General features: G+C 37.9%; 4 protein-coding genes across 6 annotated transcripts; 2 read left to right on the top strand and 2 right to left on the bottom strand.

Moving 5' to 3' along the window:
* LOC147851978 (uncharacterized) lies at nucleotides 1-2,387 on the bottom strand. Of its 2 annotated transcripts, XM_087334504.1 has the most exons (4): nucleotides 2,340-2,387; nucleotides 1,778-1,873; nucleotides 913-1,053; nucleotides 1-640 (listed from the first exon to the last, which is right to left on the bottom strand). In XM_087334504.1, exons 2-4 carry the CDS (start codon nucleotides 1,853-1,855, stop codon nucleotides 461-463), a joined length of 399 nt encoding a protein of 132 aa, XP_087190630.1. In that variant the 5' UTR covers nucleotides 1,856-1,873; nucleotides 2,340-2,387; the 3' UTR covers nucleotides 1-460. The 2 variants fall into 2 exon arrangements, with proteins under 2 accessions (XP_087190630.1, XP_087190629.1); XM_087334503.1 differs by lacking the exon at nucleotides 2,340-2,387 and having other exon boundaries at nucleotides 1,778-2,317.
* A 1,875-nt stretch (nucleotides 2,388-4,262) lies between these two features.
* LOC147851977 (uncharacterized) lies at nucleotides 4,263-7,842 on the top strand. Its single transcript, XM_087334238.1, has 6 exons — nucleotides 4,263-4,702; nucleotides 6,140-6,251; nucleotides 6,351-6,444; nucleotides 6,946-7,123; nucleotides 7,226-7,295; nucleotides 7,420-7,842. Exons 1-6 carry the CDS (start codon nucleotides 4,293-4,295, stop codon nucleotides 7,735-7,737), a joined length of 1,182 nt encoding a protein of 393 aa, XP_087190364.1. The 5' UTR covers nucleotides 4,263-4,292; the 3' UTR covers nucleotides 7,738-7,842.
* A 1,791-nt stretch (nucleotides 7,843-9,633) lies between these two features.
* LOC147851976 (polyadenylate-binding protein RBP45-like) lies at nucleotides 9,634-15,140 on the bottom strand. Of its 2 annotated transcripts, none has more exons than XM_087334239.1 (6): nucleotides 14,784-15,140; nucleotides 12,411-12,879; nucleotides 11,445-11,524; nucleotides 11,195-11,325; nucleotides 10,924-11,026; nucleotides 9,634-10,091 (listed from the first exon to the last, which is right to left on the bottom strand). In XM_087334239.1, the coding sequence occupies exons 1-6, from the start codon at nucleotides 14,976-14,978 to the stop codon at nucleotides 9,912-9,914; spliced, it is 1,158 nt and encodes a 385-aa protein (XP_087190365.1). In that variant the 5' UTR covers nucleotides 14,979-15,140; the 3' UTR covers nucleotides 9,634-9,911. The 2 variants fall into 2 exon arrangements, with proteins under 2 accessions (XP_087190365.1, XP_087190366.1); XM_087334240.1 differs by having other exon boundaries at nucleotides 10,930-11,026.
* A 2,817-nt stretch (nucleotides 15,141-17,957) lies between these two features.
* On the top strand, nucleotides 17,958-23,247 carry IWS1 (Transcription elongation factor (TFIIS) family protein). Its single transcript, XM_087334193.1, has 11 exons — nucleotides 17,958-18,055; nucleotides 18,967-19,468; nucleotides 20,036-20,158; nucleotides 20,243-20,463; nucleotides 20,603-20,732; nucleotides 21,236-21,298; nucleotides 21,374-21,451; nucleotides 21,969-22,060; nucleotides 22,148-22,219; nucleotides 22,591-22,744; nucleotides 22,876-23,247. Exons 1-11 carry the CDS (start codon nucleotides 18,048-18,050, stop codon nucleotides 22,972-22,974), a joined length of 1,542 nt encoding a protein of 513 aa, XP_087190319.1. The 5' UTR covers nucleotides 17,958-18,047; the 3' UTR covers nucleotides 22,975-23,247.
* The last annotated feature ends 1,167 nt before the right edge of the window (nucleotides 23,248-24,414 follow it).

Raw genomic sequence — 24,414 nt, 5'->3', positions numbered from 1 at the left:
AATTGAATGAAGTGGATTATTGAAGACCATACATTTACAAACAGAATATCTAAGAACATTAAAAGAAGCATTTGAGAAATGGGACTCATATATCTTCACAAGCTCTCATTCCTATTAGTTGGTTATTATTTTGTGGCCAGTTGTATAAAACTACTTGTACTCAGAAACATTTTTTGTTTGTTTTGTTCACAGATCATATGCAAAGAAATTGCTGACAAGGCTTTTTGTTGGTTAGTTTATAGGAAATGGGAGAAAGTTTTCATCCTTGAGGTAACATTAGACTCGGAAGAAATAATACTATGTATACAAGTCTCTCCATGACATTCGCCATGTTAAAAAGAGAGGGCTTACACATTCGTGAAGAAAAACAAATTGGCGGTCTATATGTAAAATTTCATATAGAAGTAAATGAGTGCCTTCTGCAAACACCAACTCGAGTAGATTTGATGTAGAAAAGCTTTCATGAATTTTCCAACAAGTTCTCCAAATAGAGATTTACAAGGTACCTTCCTGATGATAATACATCAAGCCGTGATTGGCATGGCTCATATTTACCTCTTTTTAACTGGTATCGATAAGTGACACCACAGACAATGTAAGGCTCACCTTTAACTGTTACAGTCTCCCCACATTGTGTGTTCTACACACCAAAAGATCATCAATAAAAAAAGATGCCCACTAAACATTAAAAGCATGGAAATCTTTCGACCCTAAGTATTCTTAGCAAAGACATCAAAATACTTGAATATTTATCAGAATAACCCTAAGTTTTCAAACCTTACCAGAATACCCCCATATAGTATACAAACACTGACTATATCAGAAGGATACTCTGGAGAACTCTTATGGCATTCTAGTAAATATTCAAAAATGTTAGGGGTCTTTTAGGGGTTTTCCCTTATATTATTTCACCTTTTCCAAGCAATGAATTCCAAGATTTTTTGGTGGTGGTGTTATCAATGTCACATGATAAGTGCAAAAGTCTACTCTATCTCTTTCTCGATCTCGATCACCTTTATCACGCTTCTTGCACACAACATGAAGGGTTTTGCCCTGGATATGAATTAAATCCAAAGAGATGATAAGTCTAAAAGTACACTCCACCTTTACAAAGTGCACCATAACATGAAGAGTTCTGCAAAAGTTACATTTCATTCAAGTTTATGGTGACACTGCAAAAGCAATGAATCTTTACAAAGTGCACATGAAATGAAGAGTTTTGCCCAGAATATGGCAAATTATCAAAATGTCACTTAAGCTAGGCTATAATTCTCTAAATGCCACTTCACCGATGCCATAAGTACCAAAATGTCACTCAATTTTTAAGGAAATTTCAAAATGCTTTACATTTTCGGAATCTGGTAAAAGCTGCATCTTAAAAAATTCTATTTATAGGAGCACATGATTCAGACTAGAAATCACCTTGTTCGCCTATATCAAAACAATTTTATACTTTGTTTCAGACTAGAAATCAGTTGCTCGCATATATCAAAACTAGGCTTTCTTCAAAACAAACTATAGTCATGCTTTGGGTTCATGGTTTCCTGTAATTGAAAACTTTTACAGGATACCATTTCCTGTAATAAATTTCTTACAGTTTAGGTTTTTCTGGTGCTGAAACTTTACAGTTGAGGATTTCCTGTGACGCAATGTCAGGTTTCATATTAGGCTTTTTTCTGTTGTAAATACTCAAACGGAAGGTTTTTCTTCAACACTCCGATGACGAAAACAAAAGACATAAGACGAAAGAATAACAAACAGCTAGATCATTACTTACCACTGTGTGCAAAGAATGAGGTTGAAATCTATGCAGAGATAATGGAAGAGATCGAGAAGTGTGAAGATTACAAGCCATTTACAGTAATCGGGCTCTCTCTTCTTCTTCTTCTACAGTCCCGCTGAATAGATATGGAGTTTTCTTTTGCTTTGATGTGATTTCTTCTACTCTACTACCACAGTCTCTTGAATGGATATGGTGTTTTATTCTGGTATGATCTGATATCCACTTCTTCTACAACAGTCTCTTGAATGGATACTGAGTTTGAAGCTGGTATGATCTCATATCCTCTGCTTCTACTACAGTCTCTTGAATGGGGAATGGAGCTTTTCTTCTGGTTTGGTCTGTCTGTCTGTCTGTCTGTCTGTCTTCTTCTTCTTCTTCTTCTTCTTCTTCTTCTTCTTCTTCTTCTTCTTCTACAGTCTCTTGAATGGATATGGAGTTTGTTTTCGGTTTGATCTTCTTCTTCTTCTTCTTCTTCTTCTTTCTTCTTTCTTCTTCTTTCTTCTTCTTTAAAGTTCAGACCTTCACATTCGCCCATGTGAGTTTTAGTGGATTAGACTCTTCTTTTCTTCTTCTTCTTCTTCTTCTTCTTCTTCTTCTTCTTCTTTGTGTGGTGCCATTGAAATGTCCGGGGACTCCCGGAAAATCCTCACTCTGCCGGCCGGCCAAATCACAGAAACCCCATCTGAGCCACCCGGACAGCCTGAGCCTCGGGTCCCCGACAATATATGTATGTATGTATGTATATACTTTGTATCCGATAACAATGACATCAAAGGAACCACACATGTGGGCTCTCGTGTCTCACTCTCTCTCCCTCCCTTAATTAGCTTACCCTAGTGATACGTTGTGCACCGTGTCTTGGGTTCAAAAACCCAATTTTCTCACTCCATTCATATATCTTAATTTACTAAATGCAATTATAAAATTTTGAACTTATGTTACCCTAGTGGTAATTCATTTACACTACTAGCATTACATCTTTGGGTTCGAAACCCAATTTTCTCACCTCTTTATTATTCCATATATATCTCTAATTTCACTATTTAATGCCACTATGGAATGTAGAGGTTAAACCCATGACCACCTGGTCTCCATTGGGCAACCCTACCAACTGAGCAACATTCATCTAACCTCTCTCTCTCTCTCTCTCTCTCTCTCTCTCTCTCTCCTCGTAGCTTCATCTTAATTTACTAGATGCCATTGTGGAATGTAGGGATTGAACCCACTAGGCCCAGAGTGTAAAGATCGGTGGCTCTCTCTCTCTCTCTTGGTGAAAACACACAATTATATTAAAAAATGTGTGTAAAAAACACTACTTACGATGGATGTGACAATGGAGTATGGTCACCCACTAACTACACTACATGGGTAGTGGAACATGTTGAATTGCCAATATGCAAGACAAACACTTCACCGAGGAAAGAATTTCCACTTGCTCCAATAAAGAAATTTGCCACATTAGTATTCCCTTCAACTTTCGTAGATATGCTTTCACTCCATGTCTACTAACGTTGCGCATATTCCAATTATGACACAATCCCCAATATCTTAGAAATAGAAAAACGATCTCTATCTCTAATTTTGTGTCAACCTCTGTAAATCGTGCAAACACCCACTGTCTAGGTGTCAAATAACACCATGATAAAACTTGCCGAATTTGAGAAATGTAACTCCAAATGTGACAAGCAATCGAACATTGTATAAATCGACGAGTACTATCTTCTATTTGAACAGTGCAAAAAAAAAGCAATTACCTATTGCTAGTCCACGGTGCTTTAGAGCTAATCCTAAAGGCAATCCTCTAATCAAAACTCTCCAAATAAAGACCTTTGCTACAAGTGGCAATTTAGAATGCCAACTGCGTTGTAAGATCTACCAACACCCATGAACAGATTTGTGTATTTTCCATTATTCTTTGGCCTTCGATGATAGCCATATAAGAGACTCAACAGATGGCTCTCTCTCTCTCTCTCTAGTCCTTTTCGTGTGGCTTCATCTTAAATTATAAATTACTTAGATGCCACTGTGGCATGTAAGGATTGAACCCATGACATCCTGGGCCCAAAGTGTAAAGATCGGCGGAGCGTCCGATCGAACACCTCGAGGCCTCTTGTCGAGCCTCAGCACTTAATCTCGTGTTCGTCCGTCCATATCCGTCCGTCCGTCCAAAGAGAGTCGCCCACGGAAAGTGGTCGGCAAAAGGGCTCAGCCCGACGGCATTTATCTCGTGTTCGTCCATCCATATCCATCCGTCCAAAGAGAGTCGTCCACGAAGTGATCGGCGAAAGGGCTCTGGCCGACGGGGAGTGCCGGACCACCGCCCCATCCACCCATCCACCCATCCATCCATCCATCCATCCAGAAGCCATAGCCATAGCCAATAGCCATATGCTATATGCTTCCTTCTGCTAGATAAGCATAGCGGCTACATATACATACATACATACATACATACATACATACATACATGTATGTAGCTCTCTGTCTCTGTCTCTGTCTCTGTCTCTCCATGGCCCTCCTCAGCTGCTGCGGCTGCTGCTCCTCCCTCTCCCACCCCAATCCCTCCCTCCTCAGCCTCTCCTCCTCATTCCCTCCCATCTCCATCGCCAGAGCTCGGAACCCTCGCCGCCGCCCACTCTTCCTCCACCTGCGTGCCTCTTCTCCCACAGAGGAGCAGAATACGAAGGCCGCCGTGATCGGGAATGAACCCTCTGCCTTTCCATCTGCCCGGGAGGAATCGGAGAAGCAGGTGAAAGCGATAAGCACTGATTATGCCTTCTCTCCTCATCTCTCCTCTATCTATGAGACCTGCAAGACGTGGACATGGCGAAGCTTCAAGATTGTTTACTCCGTCCAAGGCCTCGGACCTCCCTTGCTTCTCGTCCATGGCTTCGGTGCTTCGATGGGTCACTGGCGCAGGTATTTTGTCATACCGTCTCTATTTCCTATTCATCCTCACCATCATTATCACTCTAGAAGCGAACTATATCAAGTCTCTTTGCATTTAAGATCTATGCAGTGCATGTGCATGTGGGAAAGAAAACTATATTAACTTCTACTAGATCGACGAGATAGGGCTGAGCCCATGGTGAGGATTGAACTTGGGTTCTCTCAATTTTATTGCTTTGATGTTATGGTATAAACCACCAAACCAATAGCTAGACAGAGACGACGACGATGGCGATTCACCATGTGTTAATCAAGATTAACACATTCAAGATTATGAAATGGGTCATCTAAGGCATTCACAGATAGGGTTGCATTAATCTCCACATTTAAAGTTATAAAAAGGGTCATCTAATGCATCCACAATTAGGGTTGCATTAGTCTCCTCCAACTCCTACCCCTTGAGTCTTCTACATTAAGATTTGTACCGTAAAAGCCACCTCCCCTCCCCTCCCCACATTAAGATTTGAATGCAGGTTTAGGTTTTCTGAAAAAATCAATGCTTGCTACCAGGGTAGAATGAAACTGGCCTGTGGGAGGTAAAATACAAACGTTGGATCACCAATTAAGCTAAACTTTCACCACTGGAAACATGTTACATAAACAAAGAAACAGCTCCTGAGAGTTTGGTGTTTCTAAAAGTCGATTTCACATCTAGGAAGCTGGATTGCTCCTAATAGAGTAGGTCGACACCCAGATGACGCCAAAGATCAACACACCTTTTGGTATTTTGGAAAATCCTAAAAACTCAGCCATCAGATTAAGCCTATTATTTCGACAGCTAAAACTTACATGTAGAGTTTCCAAGGTAACTCTCCACCGAATGCAGGACATAAGAGTTCTCTCTCCATTAGTGCTAAAGTAGAATTGCGAGTCCTACATAAAAAAATGCTTGTTTTTGTAAGGCAAGTCTTGCTCATGCTGCTACATGCCATCTTGCACTTATCCACTTCCTGGAGAGAGCGACAAACAAAAACAGTTGCGAAAAATAATGTCATTTAAGAAGAATACAAATAGTACTACTTTCGGGTACTATTGTCCCCAAGATGAACATGAGAAAAGTTCATAGAAGATATAGAACCACCAGATAAAGAGACATTTTTCCTATCATTCTTCAGGAACATTGGATTATATCCACATAGTACTTGAATGTTTCACAATCAGCATGATTTTTGGTAGTATTTGTAAGTCTAGTATCTCATTTGAGAAGGTGAACATGTGCATTCGGACCATAAGCTCACAATTAGGATTAGACATCCTTTTGAAGAAATTTATCTAATCATATTTAGTCTATGGAAATTTTAGGTCCATTCCTTTTGTAAAAGTATTAATAGACGCGGCAAATGCTCTAATGGCCAAGAAGAAAATTTGATCAGCCCTTTGACTAATTGTTTTGAAATTTCCTATCAGAAATATAGGGATTCTTTCAAAGAGCAACACCGTTTATGCTATTGATTTACTAGGCCTTGGTGCTTCAGAAAAGCCTCCCAATTTCCAGTACACTATGGAGACATGGGGTGAGGTATATCACCTCTTCAAATTTTGAATAACAATGAAGTCTACGAAAAGGGGGGTTTAAAAACTCTTACAAGTGTTTCCTTTATGTATTGGTTCTTGCTAGATGCTGTCTGATTTCATTCAACAAGTGATTGGCAAGCCAACCATTCTCATTGGCAATTCCATTGGGAGCTTAGCATGTACAATTGTGGCTGCAGGAAAGTTCTTAAGACTCTTTTACTGGCAAAATATTAACTGTTCTTCTTTGGTTATTGTAAGAAAACTCTTCAATAGTGTCTTGGGTTCTTTTGCTCCGTGCATCAGGAGAATATGTTAATGCCATTGCTATAGAGTCATTTTTGTAGGAACAGACTGTAATTGTGCATGATCTCAAGCTAAAATTATGAAGACTTCTATATAGGAAACAACATCAAAACCCCGAGATCCAGACTATGTTTCAAAGCACAACCTTACAACTGTACCATCATGTTTACATAGTTTAATTCTACTCTAATAATGTAACGTAGGGAATCTATGAGCAATAGCTTTGGAGGACATGTCTGGAAATTTTAAGTCTCATCTATAACATATAAAGACAATGTTTCAGCACATGATGTCGTGCTATTTTCAAAGCGTCTAAAATGGATTTGAAATATAATGTACCAGGAAATTTGGGTTGAAGAAGCTTCTTTAATTCAGCCTTGAATTCATTATAGCAGAAGCCCCACAAGGTTTGGTGCAAGGCTTGGTGTTGTTGAATTGTTCGGGAGGGATGAATAACAAGGCAATTGTTGATGATTGGAGAATTCGTCTTCTTTTTCCACTCTTATGGTTGATTGATTTTTTGCTTCTCCAAAAGTGGATTGCATCAGCTTTGTTTCAACGAGTCCAGACGAGGTATTATTCTATGTATCAGACATCTTCGAACACATAATATTGTGCAGAGAGATCAAAAAGATGGAAATGGGCTGTATGACAATTGTTTGTTTTTGCCTCTAGGGAAAATCTCAAAAATGTGCTTCAATCTGTTTATTGCAACAAAGAAGCCGTGGATGATGAACTTATCGATGTATGTAAACTATGTACAAAAAAGAGCTTGTGTTTTTCCCTGCAATGTATGAAATATGTCAATTCAAATATATGAAACAGGGCTTGAAGTTTTCTTCTAAAATGATTTAAGCTTTCTCAAACAGATTATTGCAAGGCCTGCACAAGATGAAGGAGCACTCGATGCATTTGTTTCAGTGATCACAGGGCCACCAGGACCATCCCCAATTCAGTTATTCTCTAAGATCTCTATCCCTGTCTTAGTGTTGTGGGGGGACAAAGATCCATTCACACCAATTGATGGTCCAATAGGTAGATTCTTCAGTGATCTCCCTAACACTCAAGGCAATGTCCAATTGAAAATGCTGGCAGATGTGGGCCATTGCCCACATGATGATAGGCCTGAACTTGTCCATAACGAGTTGCTCCCATGGCTTGCAACAACATGCAATTGCCTAACATAACCATATGAGGTTATTCCCTTGTGTCGTCATGTGGACAATGGCAATGCATATGAAAAAGATGTAAAAATGTTTATTGAAGAAGTAAAGCATAAATGTTTATAATAATTGAAGCATTATGAATATATAGTAGGCTACGCTTGAAATTTGACATCCATCAACTACCTGGAAAATGGGAAAAGAAAAGATAGTGATGGAATTTGATGACGCTAATGAACTAAGAACTACATAAATGTAGAACAAAGAAAGGTAAATTAGAATAGGATGGTTGCTCACTTAGTAAATCAATGGGTACAAAACAAAATATAGAAACCTCATCATAAGAACTATACATTCCATCCAAGGTTTCATTTAATGCAATACCTCGTTTTCATATATAATGTGTATTGTTCTGCATCTAATAGAAAACCTCATATCATGTCATGCAGTATCTTTTAATGTTATTGCAACTTCTCATAATAGAAAACCTCATATCAAATGTGATATCTTTTAACTTATTGTGACCTTCATCAATTTTGCCCAAAAGAAATTTCTTCATTTTTTAAATGTGTCAGGTCAAAAGGGACTTTTTTAACATTCAAAACATCTTGAAATCACCAGCAATCTGAACTATTTCATTAAAAGAGTATCTGTCACATTAATATTATCTTTCTGGCCTATTCTGGCCTAGCTGACTACATCAGTCTTGAGTTGGTTTGATCCAACAACATGAACAAGTCTCACTTTTTACACGCCTACCTCTGGCATTAATCATGTGGATTGTATCAATATCAATCACTACCTGAATTTCTGCTGCAATTGCCTTCTTTCATACACCTACATTGCTCAATATCCATTTTTCTGTATCAAAAACTTACTACTATATGCCCATACATATGTGAGCCCACACCCTTCTTGCCATGTCATGACTTTAATAGTGTCTAAACACTACAAATACATCCCTAGATATGATGACATTTATGAGTTTGAGTAAATAAAAAGGGATTTTCACATTTAATCATTAACACTAATTGAGCATGTTAATGTGCAATATGCAAAACTGAAGTCTTAAAAACCAATTCTATTTGCTAATCTCAGATAATCGTATGTCTTTATTTATGCAAACTTATAAATATCATAAAGATTAAAAAACGTGCCAATACACAACATTTGAGTATATCACACCACACCTAAACAATGAACTACATTACAAAGCATTTGCTCACTTGGTAGTGGGCTATTTTTCAAGGACCAAAATCTTAGCTAAAGATGTTGAAATCTACAGCTCAAATTGCATGAACTTCTTTTACCATTTAATTCAGCTGGCAAGATCATGTCGTTTACCACCACGTATACTTTACTCCCACAGTTTTTAGGAAGATCAGGTTTACAATCATTAATGAATGTATAAACACGATAATATGGTGCATAACCTTAAGACAGTGGTTGGTCTAATGTCTTCACATCACAAATAATATTCATAAGCCATTTCCATGTGGCATTATTTTATCAATCATTGTGACCTTATTTCAAGTACATTCACATATTTGTCTTTTCTGAAGTTCACTCCCCTAATGATCATTTTGTCTCTAGGAAATAAAGAGCTGCAATATTTCACATGGGCCATATAAAATGGGGATAGCAGTCCTTAACGGTCTTAGCTTCTTCCAAGTTTATCATATGAAAATAAGTTGGGCATTTAGACCAGACAAAAATGAACCATAAGAAAAACACGAGCATGATTTGACAATGACAATAATATACAATGACCATCTATTGATACAACCTAGGCTTGGATTTGGTGAATTTGTTTTATGGCATGTAAATTTGCTTTGATAATGCCAGTATATACAGAACTAATTCTACTAATCATATTAATCAACTTCATCTATCACCATATAAAACCATTACACATATCCAAACATTAATACTCATTTCTCTTCCGATTATTAACTAATGCAAGATCCAAGATCCATGTCCGGTTCTGATGCAGGAAAGTCTACGATTTACAATGGTAATAAATAGGATACCATCAAGAGTACCAATTGTCACTATCGTGTCGAACATATCACATTTAGTACAAATGCTGCATTCAAAAGCATTAATCTCCGAATAAAACAGCCTCAAAAAAAGGTTTTAGAACTTGACCTCCCTAGGACCCTCCCTACATGACACCTCTAGAAATGTTGACACCTAGTTTAGCTTACCTGTTGAGTATAATATCCATAACCCGGATAGCTCCCATATGCATATACGGATCCATCCTGCGGAGCAGGAGGTACATATCCATACCCTTCATAACCTTGCCCATAAGCAAAGTACCCAGGGTTCCACTGAGCACCATCTGGCTGAATTTGACCCCATGGAGCAAATTGAGTCTGATATCAAGAGCATACAAAAATTGTAAATAAATACACTTGTGGCAACACATACAAAAATTCTATTACAAAAATTCATAACAAACGTCTAGAGTAGGCAAGAAGAACTTAGGGGGTGAAAAACTTTCTGCTAATACTTTACAATCAAGATTTTTGAAAATTTTGCTAAATTTAGCAAGAGCTTACATATAATTTTGGCTAAATTTATCGAACTGGAATATCAGCTCAGTATTTCTATACGTTTTAGGGTTTCAAAAAATATATGTTGTCCCAGGTTTAGAGGTTGGCATAGTGTTTCTTCTCATGCAACACACAGGAAGAGATATAAAGTTTCCCCAACTACACATCCCTCATAACAGTTTGAAGTGAGCTAACTTAAATTATTTTTTTAAATCTATTCCAAATGTTGTTTTGCAGACATGCTCTTAGGCAATAAAATTTCCCAAAAAATTCAATGTTCATGAGCATTAGGAATTCTAAAAAATCAAAATTCGCTTTGTTTACATCTATCTTCCTGTTTTAAATTTTCTAGAACCTTGGATTTTCACTAATACGAAGGCTTGGGCCTTAACAAATTAAATTCCTCTTTTTTGTACAGTACGTTAACAAAGCATTTTGGGGATGAGAAATTAAAGCAATTCATGAGATCTCCTTGGGATATGCTCTAAGATAAGATAAAGTAAAGAGAAAAAAGAAATATGAAGGCTGTGATATGCCTCTAAGAATGGGTGTGGTGGGATTAGAATTTAGAGCCTTTAGTATTAAATCTTCATTAGACACAGATCCTAGACAAAGTAAAAAATATAAATAGGCAAGAAAAAAAAGCTGATACCTCTACCTGCTTGTTAGCAGGACTTCTTCCCCACGATAGCCTAACAGTTTGCTGACCAATCGAAGTTCCATGAAGCTTCTGAATAGCTTCTTCAGCAGCAGCCCTGCGAATCGATTGTTTCCAACTCATGGAGTGTGTTGTAAAAAAACAGACTTTGCAAAAAAAGTTCAAAAAAACAAAACTATGAAAGGAAGAAACGCTCCTATGTTTGCACAGTATGAAGAGAGAATACAGATAAAAGAAACTGAATGTATCCATTAGGGGTACAGACCTTTGCGAAAACTGAACAAACCCACAACCTTTCCCCACTGGAATCTTCACAGAAATTAGTTCACCATATTGACCAAAAACTTGTCGAAGATCTTGATCCGTGACATTTGCATCCAATCCTCCAACAAACACCTGCCAAGTTGCAAAAATCTAGATTACTACACTATTCAGCCATTTCAAAATAAGACCTTAGAATTGGATATATAAATGTCCACGCAATATTTGGCATAAAGAAGATAATAGATGCATACAGTTGTGTTATTGGGATCGCTATCTGATGCAAATCCTTGAGCCGAAACATCATTATAGGCCATGTTTTGAGAAACAGATGCTGTAATGAAAAATTAACCAGCAACAAAGTAAGATCCATTAACCCTTTGCAGACAAATGAGTATGACCCTTGTAACACAAAAAAGAACTACATTAAAATATCTCAGAATTAATCAACTAAGTATTTCTTTAAAAGGAAATGCCATAACCCTCATCTTAGGATTGCCTTGATTCTTCTCCAAAAAGCTACTCGACGATATAACTTTTAGGGAAGTTATTTGCAACCACTGGTGATGCTATATTTTGCAGGCATTGGGATGAGACAACATGAGGAGCTTGTACATCTGATATATACATCAAATGGAAGTCATAGCTTGAGAGCACTATCAACTAATGGATGCCAGTAATTTAACCCTCTAAGAATGGAAACATTTTAGCTTTCTATTGGCTTTCACTTGTAATTTTCAAGATCTATCAATTGGAAATAATGCTACAAAGATGTATATTCTCATCACGAGACCAATAAAACATTTACCAGACCTAAACTAGAGACCGACAACTAAAACCAGGATACTTTACATTATTTAAATGCAAAATATCGCCTCCTCATATACCATTTAAATGCAAAATATTCTTCTGAGACTTAGCCAAATCTACTTGTATTTTCCGAAGCTTTGGGCATTAAGCTGCCATAGTTATCAACCAGGATGAACAGAACAAGAAAATTTAAGCCAAACAAGGACTAAAAATATCTTCATTCTCTATGAAAAAAATCTATATTCAATTGTCTATACCAATGACAGCAACTTAACACTTAAAACATATACGAACACTAAAAAACTCAGCCCTCTTCTACAACAATTGAGCTTAAGATATCTCAATAATCCAATATCAAAAAAGAAAAAGACCAAACTTAGATCTCTAGAACAAAATGCTGAACGAAATACCTTTGGGTTGGGGTGTACCCAAAGATTTTTTTGGTGTTGCTATATTAATACGCATGGGTCGGCTTGAACAGTAGACACCATTCATTTCTGTCATTGCATGGGTCCTTTCACTGTCTTCGCCAAATCGAACAAACCCGTAACCCTTTGAACGACCAGTGGAAGGATCAATAACAACCCTTGCACCCTTCACCGAAGCATAGCGAGACTTGAATGTCTCTTGGAGAATGTAATCAGTAACATCAGAAGCAAGATCACCAACAAAAATGGATAGATCTGAGCCTTCCATGCGTCTCTCTCCCATGCCAAAGGAAGCCCAGTTAAGCCTGAACGTTTGCTCGGTTTGGGGCATAATAACACCATTGAATGTCTGCAATATCCTCTCGGCGGCAGCATGAGAAATGAACTCCACAAATCCATAGCCCTCTGAGGCCATCGTCTGCTTGTTTCTAATTATCTTGACAGTTGATACCTAGCACCATCTCAAAAGAATCAAGAATTTTTTTATTTTGAATGTTACTTTACGCATTAAGTTGAACTTATACATACATACACAGTATGTGCAACACCTACTCATATGAATCTATGAAATAAAACCAGGTGACTAGAAGCATCAGATTTAAAATATTGTATTATCAAATACATTCTATCAGTCCAAAGAAGTATTTCCTATCACCTGATTTCACATCAGTATCAATAATTAGAAAGACCAGCGTTTCTTAACTTCTAATGTAACATTCCATGTATTGTTGAAAGCACAATAGTAAACAGGGGAAACTGCTTTCCTCATTTCCAAAATTTGTAAACAGCTGGACACGTTCAGGTTCTTTTTGTAGACACATTGACATGAATATATATCGGTGAGCTACCAAAAATATAGATAAGAACGTTCTTCATTATAATTTCCATTTAACCTAAATACAAGAAATATATACATATTTATAGCTTTATGATCAACTGCACGATGAAGGTAACCGACTTGATTAGATCTTTCCAACCAATGATAGAAACAAACAAATACAGCAGGGAAATCTATACATTGTTGGATGAGGAGAATGGACTTAGACCAGAGACATTGATGGACTAGACTGGATAAATAACTAAGAAGCAGGGAAGGCACAAATCCATATTGGAAATTCTACAGCCCCTTTTCAATGCCTCTACTTTCGAAATCATACTAAAACCATCAAGAAATTTTTAACAAAACCTGAAATTTATGGGAAAGAACAGGTTTTTTAATGGTTTTGATTAAGGCAAGGGCCATTTCTTGCAACTATACCCAGTGCTTAATTTGAAAGAAATTATGAGCTTCCAAGTTACTCCGTTTCAGAAAAACTCACAAGTTTACCAAAAGGAGTGCAATTATTTGTTTAGTGCTCTTAATTTAAGGCAATTCGGCAGAATTTAGGGTCTGGATTCAGATTCAAAACTTCCAGTGCAATCTAAAAAGAGCTTCCGCTGGGTTCAAATTAAAGGTTTTCTATGATCTGGATTCAGGTCACAGAAAACTAATTCTTTCAGCCTTATTATAGGTCACTCAAATTTCTTCCAAAGATGCAAATCTCGTGCCATCATCCCATAAGCACAAACAAATAAATAGTAAGTCCTGGTTGATATCTCACATCAACATCAACATTAGAAATCCCTATGAACACAATTCCACTACGGGTTAACGATCTTCAATGATATTACCAATAGAAATACCTATGGACCCGATTCACATTTCACATCAATGTCAACAATAGAAAGCCAAAGGGTTTTTGCAAATCTATGACTGCAGCCCTAATGTAGGTCATTTATCCAGATTCCACTGGCATAATACATCAAATATGTTCAAACAAGTGCATATATGAAGACATACCACGATGACGTGAATGCACATCAATATCAGTAATGAAAGCCAAACTTTTCTCACTTTCTGATATGTAACAAAATTGTGTTTCTCATCACAGATATACGTCATCCAAACAAGCGCACAAAAATGCATATGAGGTCATTGTTCCCAAAATTCACATTATTCTGAACAATACAAATCCCTATTAACTGATTTCAAATATAGAGCAATATCAACAATAGAACGCCTTTTGGCTTAAACAGTAACTTGTATCTCTTACATTTTTCCAATATAATGCACCCAACATACGAGTGTAATTCCTCACATAAAACTTATTTAATTGATCCAAGTTTCGTAAACAAATGGGTATATATTATGAAATCCAATTTGATCAAGGAAGAAAAAAGAATAAGACAAGTACTTGAACAATCGCAAATGCAAGGAAGAAGAAGGGGGACGAAGGAGAAAAGACAAGATCAACCACAATTAAATGAACAGTGACACAAATATAAAAAAACAAATAAAATTGAAAAAAGGCATACCTCACCAGTGTGAAGAAAACAATTGGAGATGTAATTCTCATCCATCCAATACTGCAAATCTCCGATCCACAGAGTTCTCACATCTTCGGGTGACTGAGGGGCATATTGGAAACGCTGAAGATACTGTTGGGACTGAGAAGGTTGAGGGATCTGTTGCGGGGCAAGAGATGGAGCTACGACTGAGGTCTGCATCATTCTTTCTTTCGTTTCTTCTGTTCCTCTCCTTTTTCTTCACTTCTCTTGTCTGTTTCTTTTCTTTTTTACTTTCCTTCCTTGTTCCTTTGATTTGTCTGTCGAGAAGTGAAGGAAAGACAGATCTCTTCTGGGTGGAGGCAGACAAAGGCGGTGTTAGGGTTAGGGTTTTGACACACAGAGAGAGAGAGAGAGAGAGAGAGAGAGGAAGCAGGAACGCAAGCGCAGAAGGCTAACCCCTGCGAGAGGAGTGGAAAGAATGCCGTGGCATGCCAAAATATATGAACGCTCCGCCTGCACCGTCCGATCCGCCACGTGGCGCCCATCCGATGCACGCCCGAAACGCCCGGCCTGAGCCGTCGGATCCGAGCCGCCACGTGGCGTCCATCGGCCGCCGTCGATCTCGGGCGTGGACACACACCCCGTCAACGCCGTCCGATCCGCCACGTGTCGTCCTCCATCTGACGGACAGAAACCTCCCCCGAGGCTCTCTCTCGTCCGATCGGCCGGTTTTCGTTCACCGAAGAAGCAGTAACCTTCCGTCCGTCCGTCCAATCTGCCATGTGTCGCCCATCCGATGGGCGAGCATTTTCCCCACATTATCCAGGATCCCCATGAATAATGCCACCGCGCATGTCTGTTGTTTCCTTGGCAAATAGCCCTTTCGTAGAGATGTGACAATCTGCTTGACACCTCTCTGTGCTCCATTCTCACCTAACTCGGTCATGTGCGTGGTCTGGTATTTTGAGCAAGTCGGTCGTATACATCCTTACATGGAAGGGAAGGGAAATCTGAAAAACAAATATTTCCCAAAAACCTATCCAACGCACTTTACTTTACGAGAGCCGAAACTACTTGAGGCATTTCATCTACCGTAAGCATCTGGATAATTAGGGATGCAACATGGTATGCCCAAAGGTCCTGAGAGAGACAAAGAGAGAGAGAAGAGAGAGAGAGTCAAATTTGCCCCAAGGAAAGTAAGTTTTGACATAATAGATTGGTTGACCCTTGGCCTCACCAACCTTTCAAAGTTGTTTCAAAGTTTTTTATCCTTTGCTAATGTGGCCCACTCGAGCAACACTTGATACACACAGTGTCACGTAATCGGGAATGCCATTTCTACGTTGTGTTCAATTAAGAATAACCCATCTCATTTCACAACATCTTAGTTGTTAATGAACTAATTAACCCTTTTAGAGTGTTGAACCGAATCGATGTTGCCTTCTAATATTGATTCATGTCAAAACTAACCCACAAACACTTACAAGTTTGTGCATTAGCAAAGACGTATCCCTTGGCCAAAATTATCACCAATTGGCTAATCATGATCCACATCAATTGCGCAATAAAAATACATGTTTTTTGACACTAATAATATTTGACTTCAAAAATTAGGGCGGACCGAGTTACTTTGAGGATGGACTAATGTGGTTCGAGGTTTTAGTTGGGCCATGAAGTGAATGAGGTTTCTGGTTTCTAATAATCTTGTTTTCCCCACCACTTGCCTGTCTCTTGCAACATGCCAAATGCCATGCCTTCTCGTTTGGAACTTTTAATGATTTCTTATATCCTACAATTTTGTTCCATGTTGGGGCTATTTCTTATCCATTTCCGTGGTTGAAGATCCAATGTAAGAGCATTCAATCATTGAAAAATTATGGTATTAGCGTTGGGTTTTCAATGAGTCATGGTAATATCGTTACAAGAGTTGGTGGATTTGTAGAGGTGTTAGTCTTTTACACTTTCCTTGGATCTTGTCCTTGGGTAAAAGAATAGAGTGACCAATGTCATGGATCATATGAGAAACTATTGTTTTAAAGGCTCGTGTGCTCCTCTCCTAAGATTGTGTTGCATTTGTGGCCCCATAAGAATTCAATATATCCAATAAGCTACATCCTAAACACAACTATTTTTTCAAACATAAACTATCCAACGTACAAGTCAAAATATGTCATTCCCATCATTTGATTTGTGTTATATCCACAAACTAACTCACAAAGAGAAATGCTACTCATCAAGAGACGAAGTGTGATTTATTACATCGTAAAACGATCATGGCTCGAGTTGTATGGATGCAAACCATGTAATCCAAAGGATCGTCCATTTTTTAGGTCTCATAAGGTTCATGCGTTATCGATAGAAAAATTCGGAACTAGGTATCAAAATCATATTGTTACAAAAAAGCATGCAGGATCTCCACACAAGCTAAAGGAGTGGAAACGAGCCAACAAAAGGGACAAGAGGCACAAGTAGGCGTTTTGGGTTGATTGTATTAACATCGCAAGGCACAAATGATTGTGAATGTGCCACAGGATCTCCACACAAGCTAAAGGAGTGGAAACGAGCCAACAAAAAGGGATAAGAGGCACAAGTAGGCGTCTTGGTTGATTGTATTAACATCGTGAGGCAGAAATGATTGTGAATGGAGCATCCCGAACAACAGGGAGATTGTCGAGGCTGTAACATCTCAGGATGTGGTAGGCTAGGAATGGACGTGTCGGATGGGGTCACGATACAAATGGATGGAGCGATGGGGGGCAGAAACATTTGCGCGTGGCCAATGGATGTTGCTACTAATGGGCACACAAGCAGCCGGCTCGAGGAAATGGGCATGTGATGATATGGTATGGTATGGTACGGTGTGGTATGGCATGGTATGGTACGGTATGGCATGGTATGGTAGGGTATGGTATGGTATGGTATGGTATGGTATGGTATGGTATGGTATGGTATGGCATGGTATGGCATGGTATGGCATGGTATGGCATGGTATGGTATGGTATGGTATGGTATGGTATGGTATGGTATGGTATGGTATGGTATGGTATGGTATGGTATGGTATGGTATGGTATGGTATGGTATGGTATGGTATGGTATGGTATGGTATGGCCGGACATTTAGCCATATGAGTATACATATATGTCCATACGAAGAAGAACAGAGAAAAGTATCTATATAGAAATACTACTGTATTTCCTGAATTTCACTATAAAAGCTCCCCTCCCTGCCCCTGCCTCCAATTGATTGATTTCTTCACATCTCTCCTCCTGCAATTCGCACTCGCCATCGCCATGAATCGGTAAGCTTCCTGCTCCCCATCGAATTAGGGTCTCCTTTCTTTTGTTTCTTTTCCTTCTGTGCCGTATCAGTCCATCTCCCTCTCTCTATAGATTTTATTTTAGGGTTTTGCTTTATTTCTTTTCTTGTATTTCACCCCATAGCTATGGATCCGGAAGCTTTTCGACCGCTCACAAATATGAGTGTTTTCTCCTCCTGTCTCTGTCCCTATCTCCATGTTTGGTATTAGGGTTATAATTGCGACTATATGTCTTCAGTTACATTTTCGTAGCCATGAATCTCTTTCTCTGTGTTTCACTTTAGTTTAGTTTTTTTGTGTTGTTTCTGTTTCTGTGCCATAGACGTTTGTCAAGAAGTTTCTATCTTTTCTCTTTCTCTTTGTATCTCCTCTGTATTCTTTCTTTCTATTTTCGACAGTGTTTCCCATTTTTTTTTAGCCATGGACTGGTAAACTATTTGTGTCTTCAAATTAAAATTTTCTCGTCTTTTATCTTCAAACAACCCTATCTGCACGACTTATACCGATATATTCTGCTAGATTTTTTTTTTCTGCCTTTGAATTAGGGTTTTCCTTCTATCTTACTTTTCTTCTCTCCGCCGTAGATTAGGGTTACTCCCTAAAAACATACTTCACTATGTGTAACTTGAATGAAGAAATAGGGTTTTCTTTTATGTCCTAGATTTTGGATTTCCTCTCATACAAGTCACGAGAGTTGTTCTTTCTCCTTTGGAAACTGGGTTTCTTTCTTTCTGTCTCAGAATCGGGTTTCCTTACCGACCCATTTATTTGTTCTCTCATTTGTAATTTCTGTGAGCCATGGAATTTGGGTCGTCCTTTCTGCCCTAGAACTAGTTTTTTTTTGTTTCTGTTTTTCCTTATATCTGTTAACCCGAAAAGAATTTCCTTGGCAGGGGTGATTTTGATGAAGAAGGAGAGCCCATTTTTGATCCTGACATGCCCTCTGACAGAGAACTGTCACCGGATCCTGGGGAAGACAACAATAGTTCACAACATGAAGATGAAGACGAAGATTTCACCAAAGAACCTTTGGATGCGTCGAAACCTAAGCCAAGAAAGAGATTGATCAAGAAAACTTCGAGAGAGAATCCATCATCCTCTGTCTCTGGTGCTAATAATAATGATGAAGAAGAAGGAGAAGAAAAAGATGCCGGCGGAACTTTCATTGATGAAGAAGAAGAAGAAGATTTAAACAAGAAGATAAGGAAAGAGAAGCTTTTGAGGGAGTCTTTGAAGGCTAAAGGGAAGCTGGAAATGACAAGCAATAAGATTTCTAAGTTCTCCAAAAACAGTAAGAAGAGGGAAAGGCCTGTATCTCCTCCTCCAAAGCTCAGCCGCCGTGGAGACCGAGAAGTGAAAGAAATGTGGGATTCTGTCGCTGGTAATGAGTCTGAGGTAATTCTGGTTGGACTTGGTGTGATTTTTATTAATGATGAGAGTTTAGTTTAATTTGATTAGTAATGAGTTTTCTAGCTAATTATAGTGTTCTTTGTGTTCCTAATTTGTTGAATGATGAGATTTTCATGTTCCTAGTGTGGTGCGTGATGGGGTTCTCACATTCCTAGTATGGGATCCTTGTGTTCTCCATGTGGTAAGTGATGGGGTTGGGTCCATGTCCTGTTAACTTTTGGGGACTGATGGGATTGTCATGTTCCTACTTTGATTAATGATGGGGTCTTGGTCTGCTTATTTCAGTTAATTTTGGGCTTCTACTACTCAGTTGGTTTGTATTGGGATCTTAGGTTGTCAATCTGGTAAAAGGTTCTTACTTTGTTTGTAGGATGGGACTAACCATTGTAGTATTTTAATTTGGTCATTAGCGTCCTGAATTTGGTTTGTGATGGGATTGCAGTCTGTAAGGGTTAATAATGGGTTTTAATGCTTTCAATGATTTTTCTGTTCTTCTGCTTCTCAGATATGACGCTTCTGAAATTTGAGTTCTTTTGCTATATTCTCATACAGGATGATAATGAAGGTGCCCGGACAAAAGATGATGATGCATTCATCGATGACACGGGAGTGGATCCAGAAAACCAAATTGGGTATAGTGATGATGAGGCAGGCTCCATTGGGGATGCTCCTCAGGTACTTCTTTAGGTTCTTCCTGTTCGTGTTATGGCCAATATATTAGGGAGGAGGAATGGCTGATATGGCCAATTATTTTTGCAGGCTGAAGAAGCCGAGGAGGATGACCTGAAGAATATGTTCAAGTCTTCTAGGTCGAGGAAGAAGAAGCATGAAAAGTCACATGAAGAAATTGCAATGCTTGTGGAGCAATTCATTGCTCGGCTTGAAGTGGCTGCTGAAGAAGATGCAGAGTTGAATAGGCAATCAAAACCAGCGATCAATAAGTTGGAATCGCTTCCCTCACTTATTAATATACTGTCAAAGTAAGTATATCTGTTCTCTTGATCTAGAGGTAAAGAGTTCATGGTTTAATATGGTGAACAAAGCTGTGATCATTATTTTGGTTGAAGTGTGTTCTTAGTATAGCATTTAATTTAGGATTTGTTAATTTCCACCTTGCAGGAGACAATTGCAGCAGGAATTTCTCGATAGAGGAGTCCTTTCTGTCTTAAAAATCTGGTTGGAACCTCTACCTGATGGCTCATTACCAAATATGACAATTCGTTCAGCATTATTGAAGCTTCTCACAGAGGTAATTGTTGTTTCTAGAGTATTAGTACTTCCAACTGTTACTTAATGTGGTCCAAAAACAGTCCTCTTCAAGTTAAAATGAGAGAACTTGAGGCTTTGAAAAGGAAGGAGAAAATTACAGTTCCCAACCTTGAAGTACATTTCACTTTTATTGTCTTTATCATTCTTCCTCTACAATATTGGAAGGTGGATGGTTGGAGTTGGCATATACAAAAAATCTAGAAGAAAATGTACAAATAATGTACTTTTTTTGATGAGGCAGTTCGAGTCTAGATCATATGCTAATTCTATGGACACAGTGGCAACTGAGTGAGAGAGAGAGGGAGATATGATCTCTAATAGAGTCACATTAGATTTTAAATAGTACATTTCTCTCTCTCTCTCTCTCTCTCTCTCCCAGTGATCAAATAAAACGATCTGATTTTTGTGCCCTGGAGTTGAATTGTAACAAATTTCTCATGAAAGATGGCCACTAATTTATTAACTGTTTATTGTAAATTGCAGTTACCAATTGATGTGGAACTCTTTGAGAGGAGGGAGCAACTTAAAAAGAGTGGACTTGGAAAGGTGAAAAACATATATTTTATCATTGTAAAACTTCTTAAAGAAGATGATGCTGATGTTATGGGATTGTAATTTCAGGTTATAATGTTCCTTTCAAAATCTGATGAGGAGGGTTCAGCCAACAGAAAACTGGCAAGGGACTTGGTTGATAAGTGGGTGAGTGTTTGTATCAAATTATTTTTAACATTGATTGTTTATTGTGCGTGTCTTTTATGATCTATGTGCCGCATAAACGATTTAATCGCATTATGCACGAAAAAAACTAGATATGGTGTTTTAGTCTAAAATTGGGGTTCAGAAAAAGAAATATAGAGAAGTTAATCTCTGTATTTGACGAGGAGAGGGTTTTGATTGGTTTGTCAAGTTTGTAAATACCCAATGATATTCCAAGTTTCTTGATTGGTGAGATCTCGTAAATTTCTGGAATACTAATAGAAGTCCACATGTTTGGAAGCTTTAATGTGTTTAGAATAACTAAGCACATGAAATTGAGTAAAAATGAAATTGAGGTGTGTGGCAATGCTTAAAACATGTTAAAAAAATTGAAAAATATTGATGTTTAATACATGCTATAAATTTGCATAATATTGATGATGAATCCATTATAACATCAGAATTCTTTTTCCATATTTATAACGTGGTTCATTTCTAATTGGACATAATAATTATTCAGAGTCGTCCCATATTCCAAAAGAGTACGAGATATGAAGAGCTCCGTAATTTTGATGATGAAAGGCCACCTCCACCAAGACCACCTACAAAAAAGTGAGTAATTTGTAACATCACGAATATTATACTTTACACATATTTTCATGAAGTGGTGTCTGATATGATCCTCTTTTTTAATTGCAGGCCTGCAATGAAAGCAGCCCACAGGTTTGACTCACGAGGTGGTGATGATCTGGACCTAATGGAAAGTTCAGAGTATGTAGACTTTTCTCCATGCGTTTGTTTATTTCCATTCCATCTTGTTTTTTAATTTATCTTGATTTGGAAAAACAAACAAACAAAATTTGTTTCTTCATTTATTTCTATTCCATCTTGCTTTTTTAATTATCTCGATTTGGAAAAACCATTGAAGGGAACTTGTTTTTCGCTACTTCATTAAAAGCAAGGAAATAGGTTTTGTGAATTGTTGAACCATTGGTTTCCATTGTCTCCTGTAAAATGTTTACACTTCTTTATTTATTTATCTTATTGAATCTGAATTTAGTGAAATATTATTTCCTTACCTACATTAAAATCAAATGAGTCTAAGTGGGGTTTTTTGTCATTGCTTTGGCTTTTAACAACAGGGGTCCAAAACCAGGTCAACCAGGCTATAGGCAGCATGCATCAAGACCTGAAGCTTTGCCATTGGACTTTGTTGTTCGTCCACTCTCAAAAATTGATCCAGATGAGATACGGGCTCGTGCAAAGCAACAACGAGTAGATGAACGTAGACTGAAGGTTCAGTTCAAATCAATATGGATTATTTGCTGAGAGATCACTATTTCTTTCTTTTGGCTTATCAAAATCGATGAGAATTTGTGTATTTGATGTGTAAAACTTCGGTATTGTTGTGGGTTATTTATATATAGATGAACAAGAAGCTCCAACAACTGAAAGCACCCAAGAAGAAGAAGCTTCAAGCATCGAAAGTTAGCGTGGAGGGACGAGGCATGGTGAAGTTCTTCTAACAAAATAGTGAAAGCTCAAGGAATGTATCGGATTCATCAAAGGGGGATAATCTTGGCTCTTCAAGGTCTACTTATGCAATGTAAAATTGAAGACCTAAAGGTTGTGATGCAAAAAATCATCACAAACGTGCTATATATAAGTAATAAATATATATATGCATTGGTTCCCATCAGATTTTGTTTTTGTGACAGAAGTTGCTGAAGTAGTACGCCCCACTACTGCAAAATGTTATAGTGATTTATTGAGCTAATGAAGATCCTCTTTTTTCATCAGTTGTCAAAATGCAATGTAACCAATTAGTGTGCATACTCATGATATTTTGTAATGGGTGGTTGGTACAATACATTGCAAAATGAAAATATTTTGAGAAAATGGGAACAATATTTCATTGCACTGGACGTGTAACTTGAGGTATTGTGTTTTTTGAAGCAACCATTATAAAAGGGGCGAGCTATTGTGTTTTTTGAAGCAAGCATCTATTGTGGTTCCGATCAGTTGCAAGTTTGCAGCATATTTTGTATGTTAAATGGGTTTTGTGGGAGACATTGTCATATGTTTGTGTCCATGTGCAGGAAATCCACCATTATAGAATGGGTGAGGTATTCTGTTTTTTGAAGCAGCCATTATAAAAACAACGTATTTATTTGTGCTTTGATTAGTTGCAAAACTGTAGCACATTTGTATATGCTATATATGGATTTATGGAAGAGATTTGTCATAGGTTTGGATCATATGCAAGTCAATTTCTGATCACAAGCTAGTAAATTCTTGAGTTATGCAACAATAATGATAGATGAATGATCTTGAGTTGAATTCACAAAGCAACGAGAAATGAACTTCATGGTTTGTGTGATTTGCACTTTCAGAAATAACCTCTTTTGAGCAACACAGATGTAGCATACATTCCATATACATATATGATGAGAATAATATTAACTGCCTTTACTGTACCAATGTTTGCATAGGGAAAATTAACGTGTCATGGAATGGCCCTTCAAGAAATATGCAAAATTGTATGATTTACAGTTTTGATTGAGTTGAGATTCGTGAAACAAGGTTTTGACCAAGAGCACACATTATGGTCAATGATGAATAAAAGTCCAAAGACTTGTTTTGTTCTTAGAATGAATTACTTTTTATGAAGACACGTGCAACAACCTTATAAAGACGTCATTTCTTACATCAATGTTCCCAACAAAAACACCTGAAGAAAATCCTAAATCCTAGCCCAAAATCATAAGAACTTCCACCTTGTCGAAATCATAAAAGTAGGCCAGGATGCATAAAATCCTAAATCCTAGCCCAAAATCATAGGAACTTCCACCATGTTGAAATCATAAAAGTAGGTCAGGATGCATCACACGTAGGGTGTGAACATGGACAAAGACCCGTAATGCCATTCTATGCCAAAACATTATGATTTTTCATTTAACTTAAGG

The sequence above is a fragment of the Azolla caroliniana genome, unplaced genomic scaffold (genome assembly GCF_043228905.1).
Source record: "Azolla caroliniana isolate FFs.n. ecotype wild unplaced genomic scaffold, voAzoCaro1.0.p SCAF_18, whole genome shotgun sequence".
Lineage (NCBI taxonomy): Eukaryota > Viridiplantae > Streptophyta > Polypodiopsida > Salviniales > Salviniaceae > Azolla > Azolla caroliniana.
Note: the sequence above shows the minus strand (reverse complement) of the source record. Positions and strands in the feature narration are given on the sequence as shown.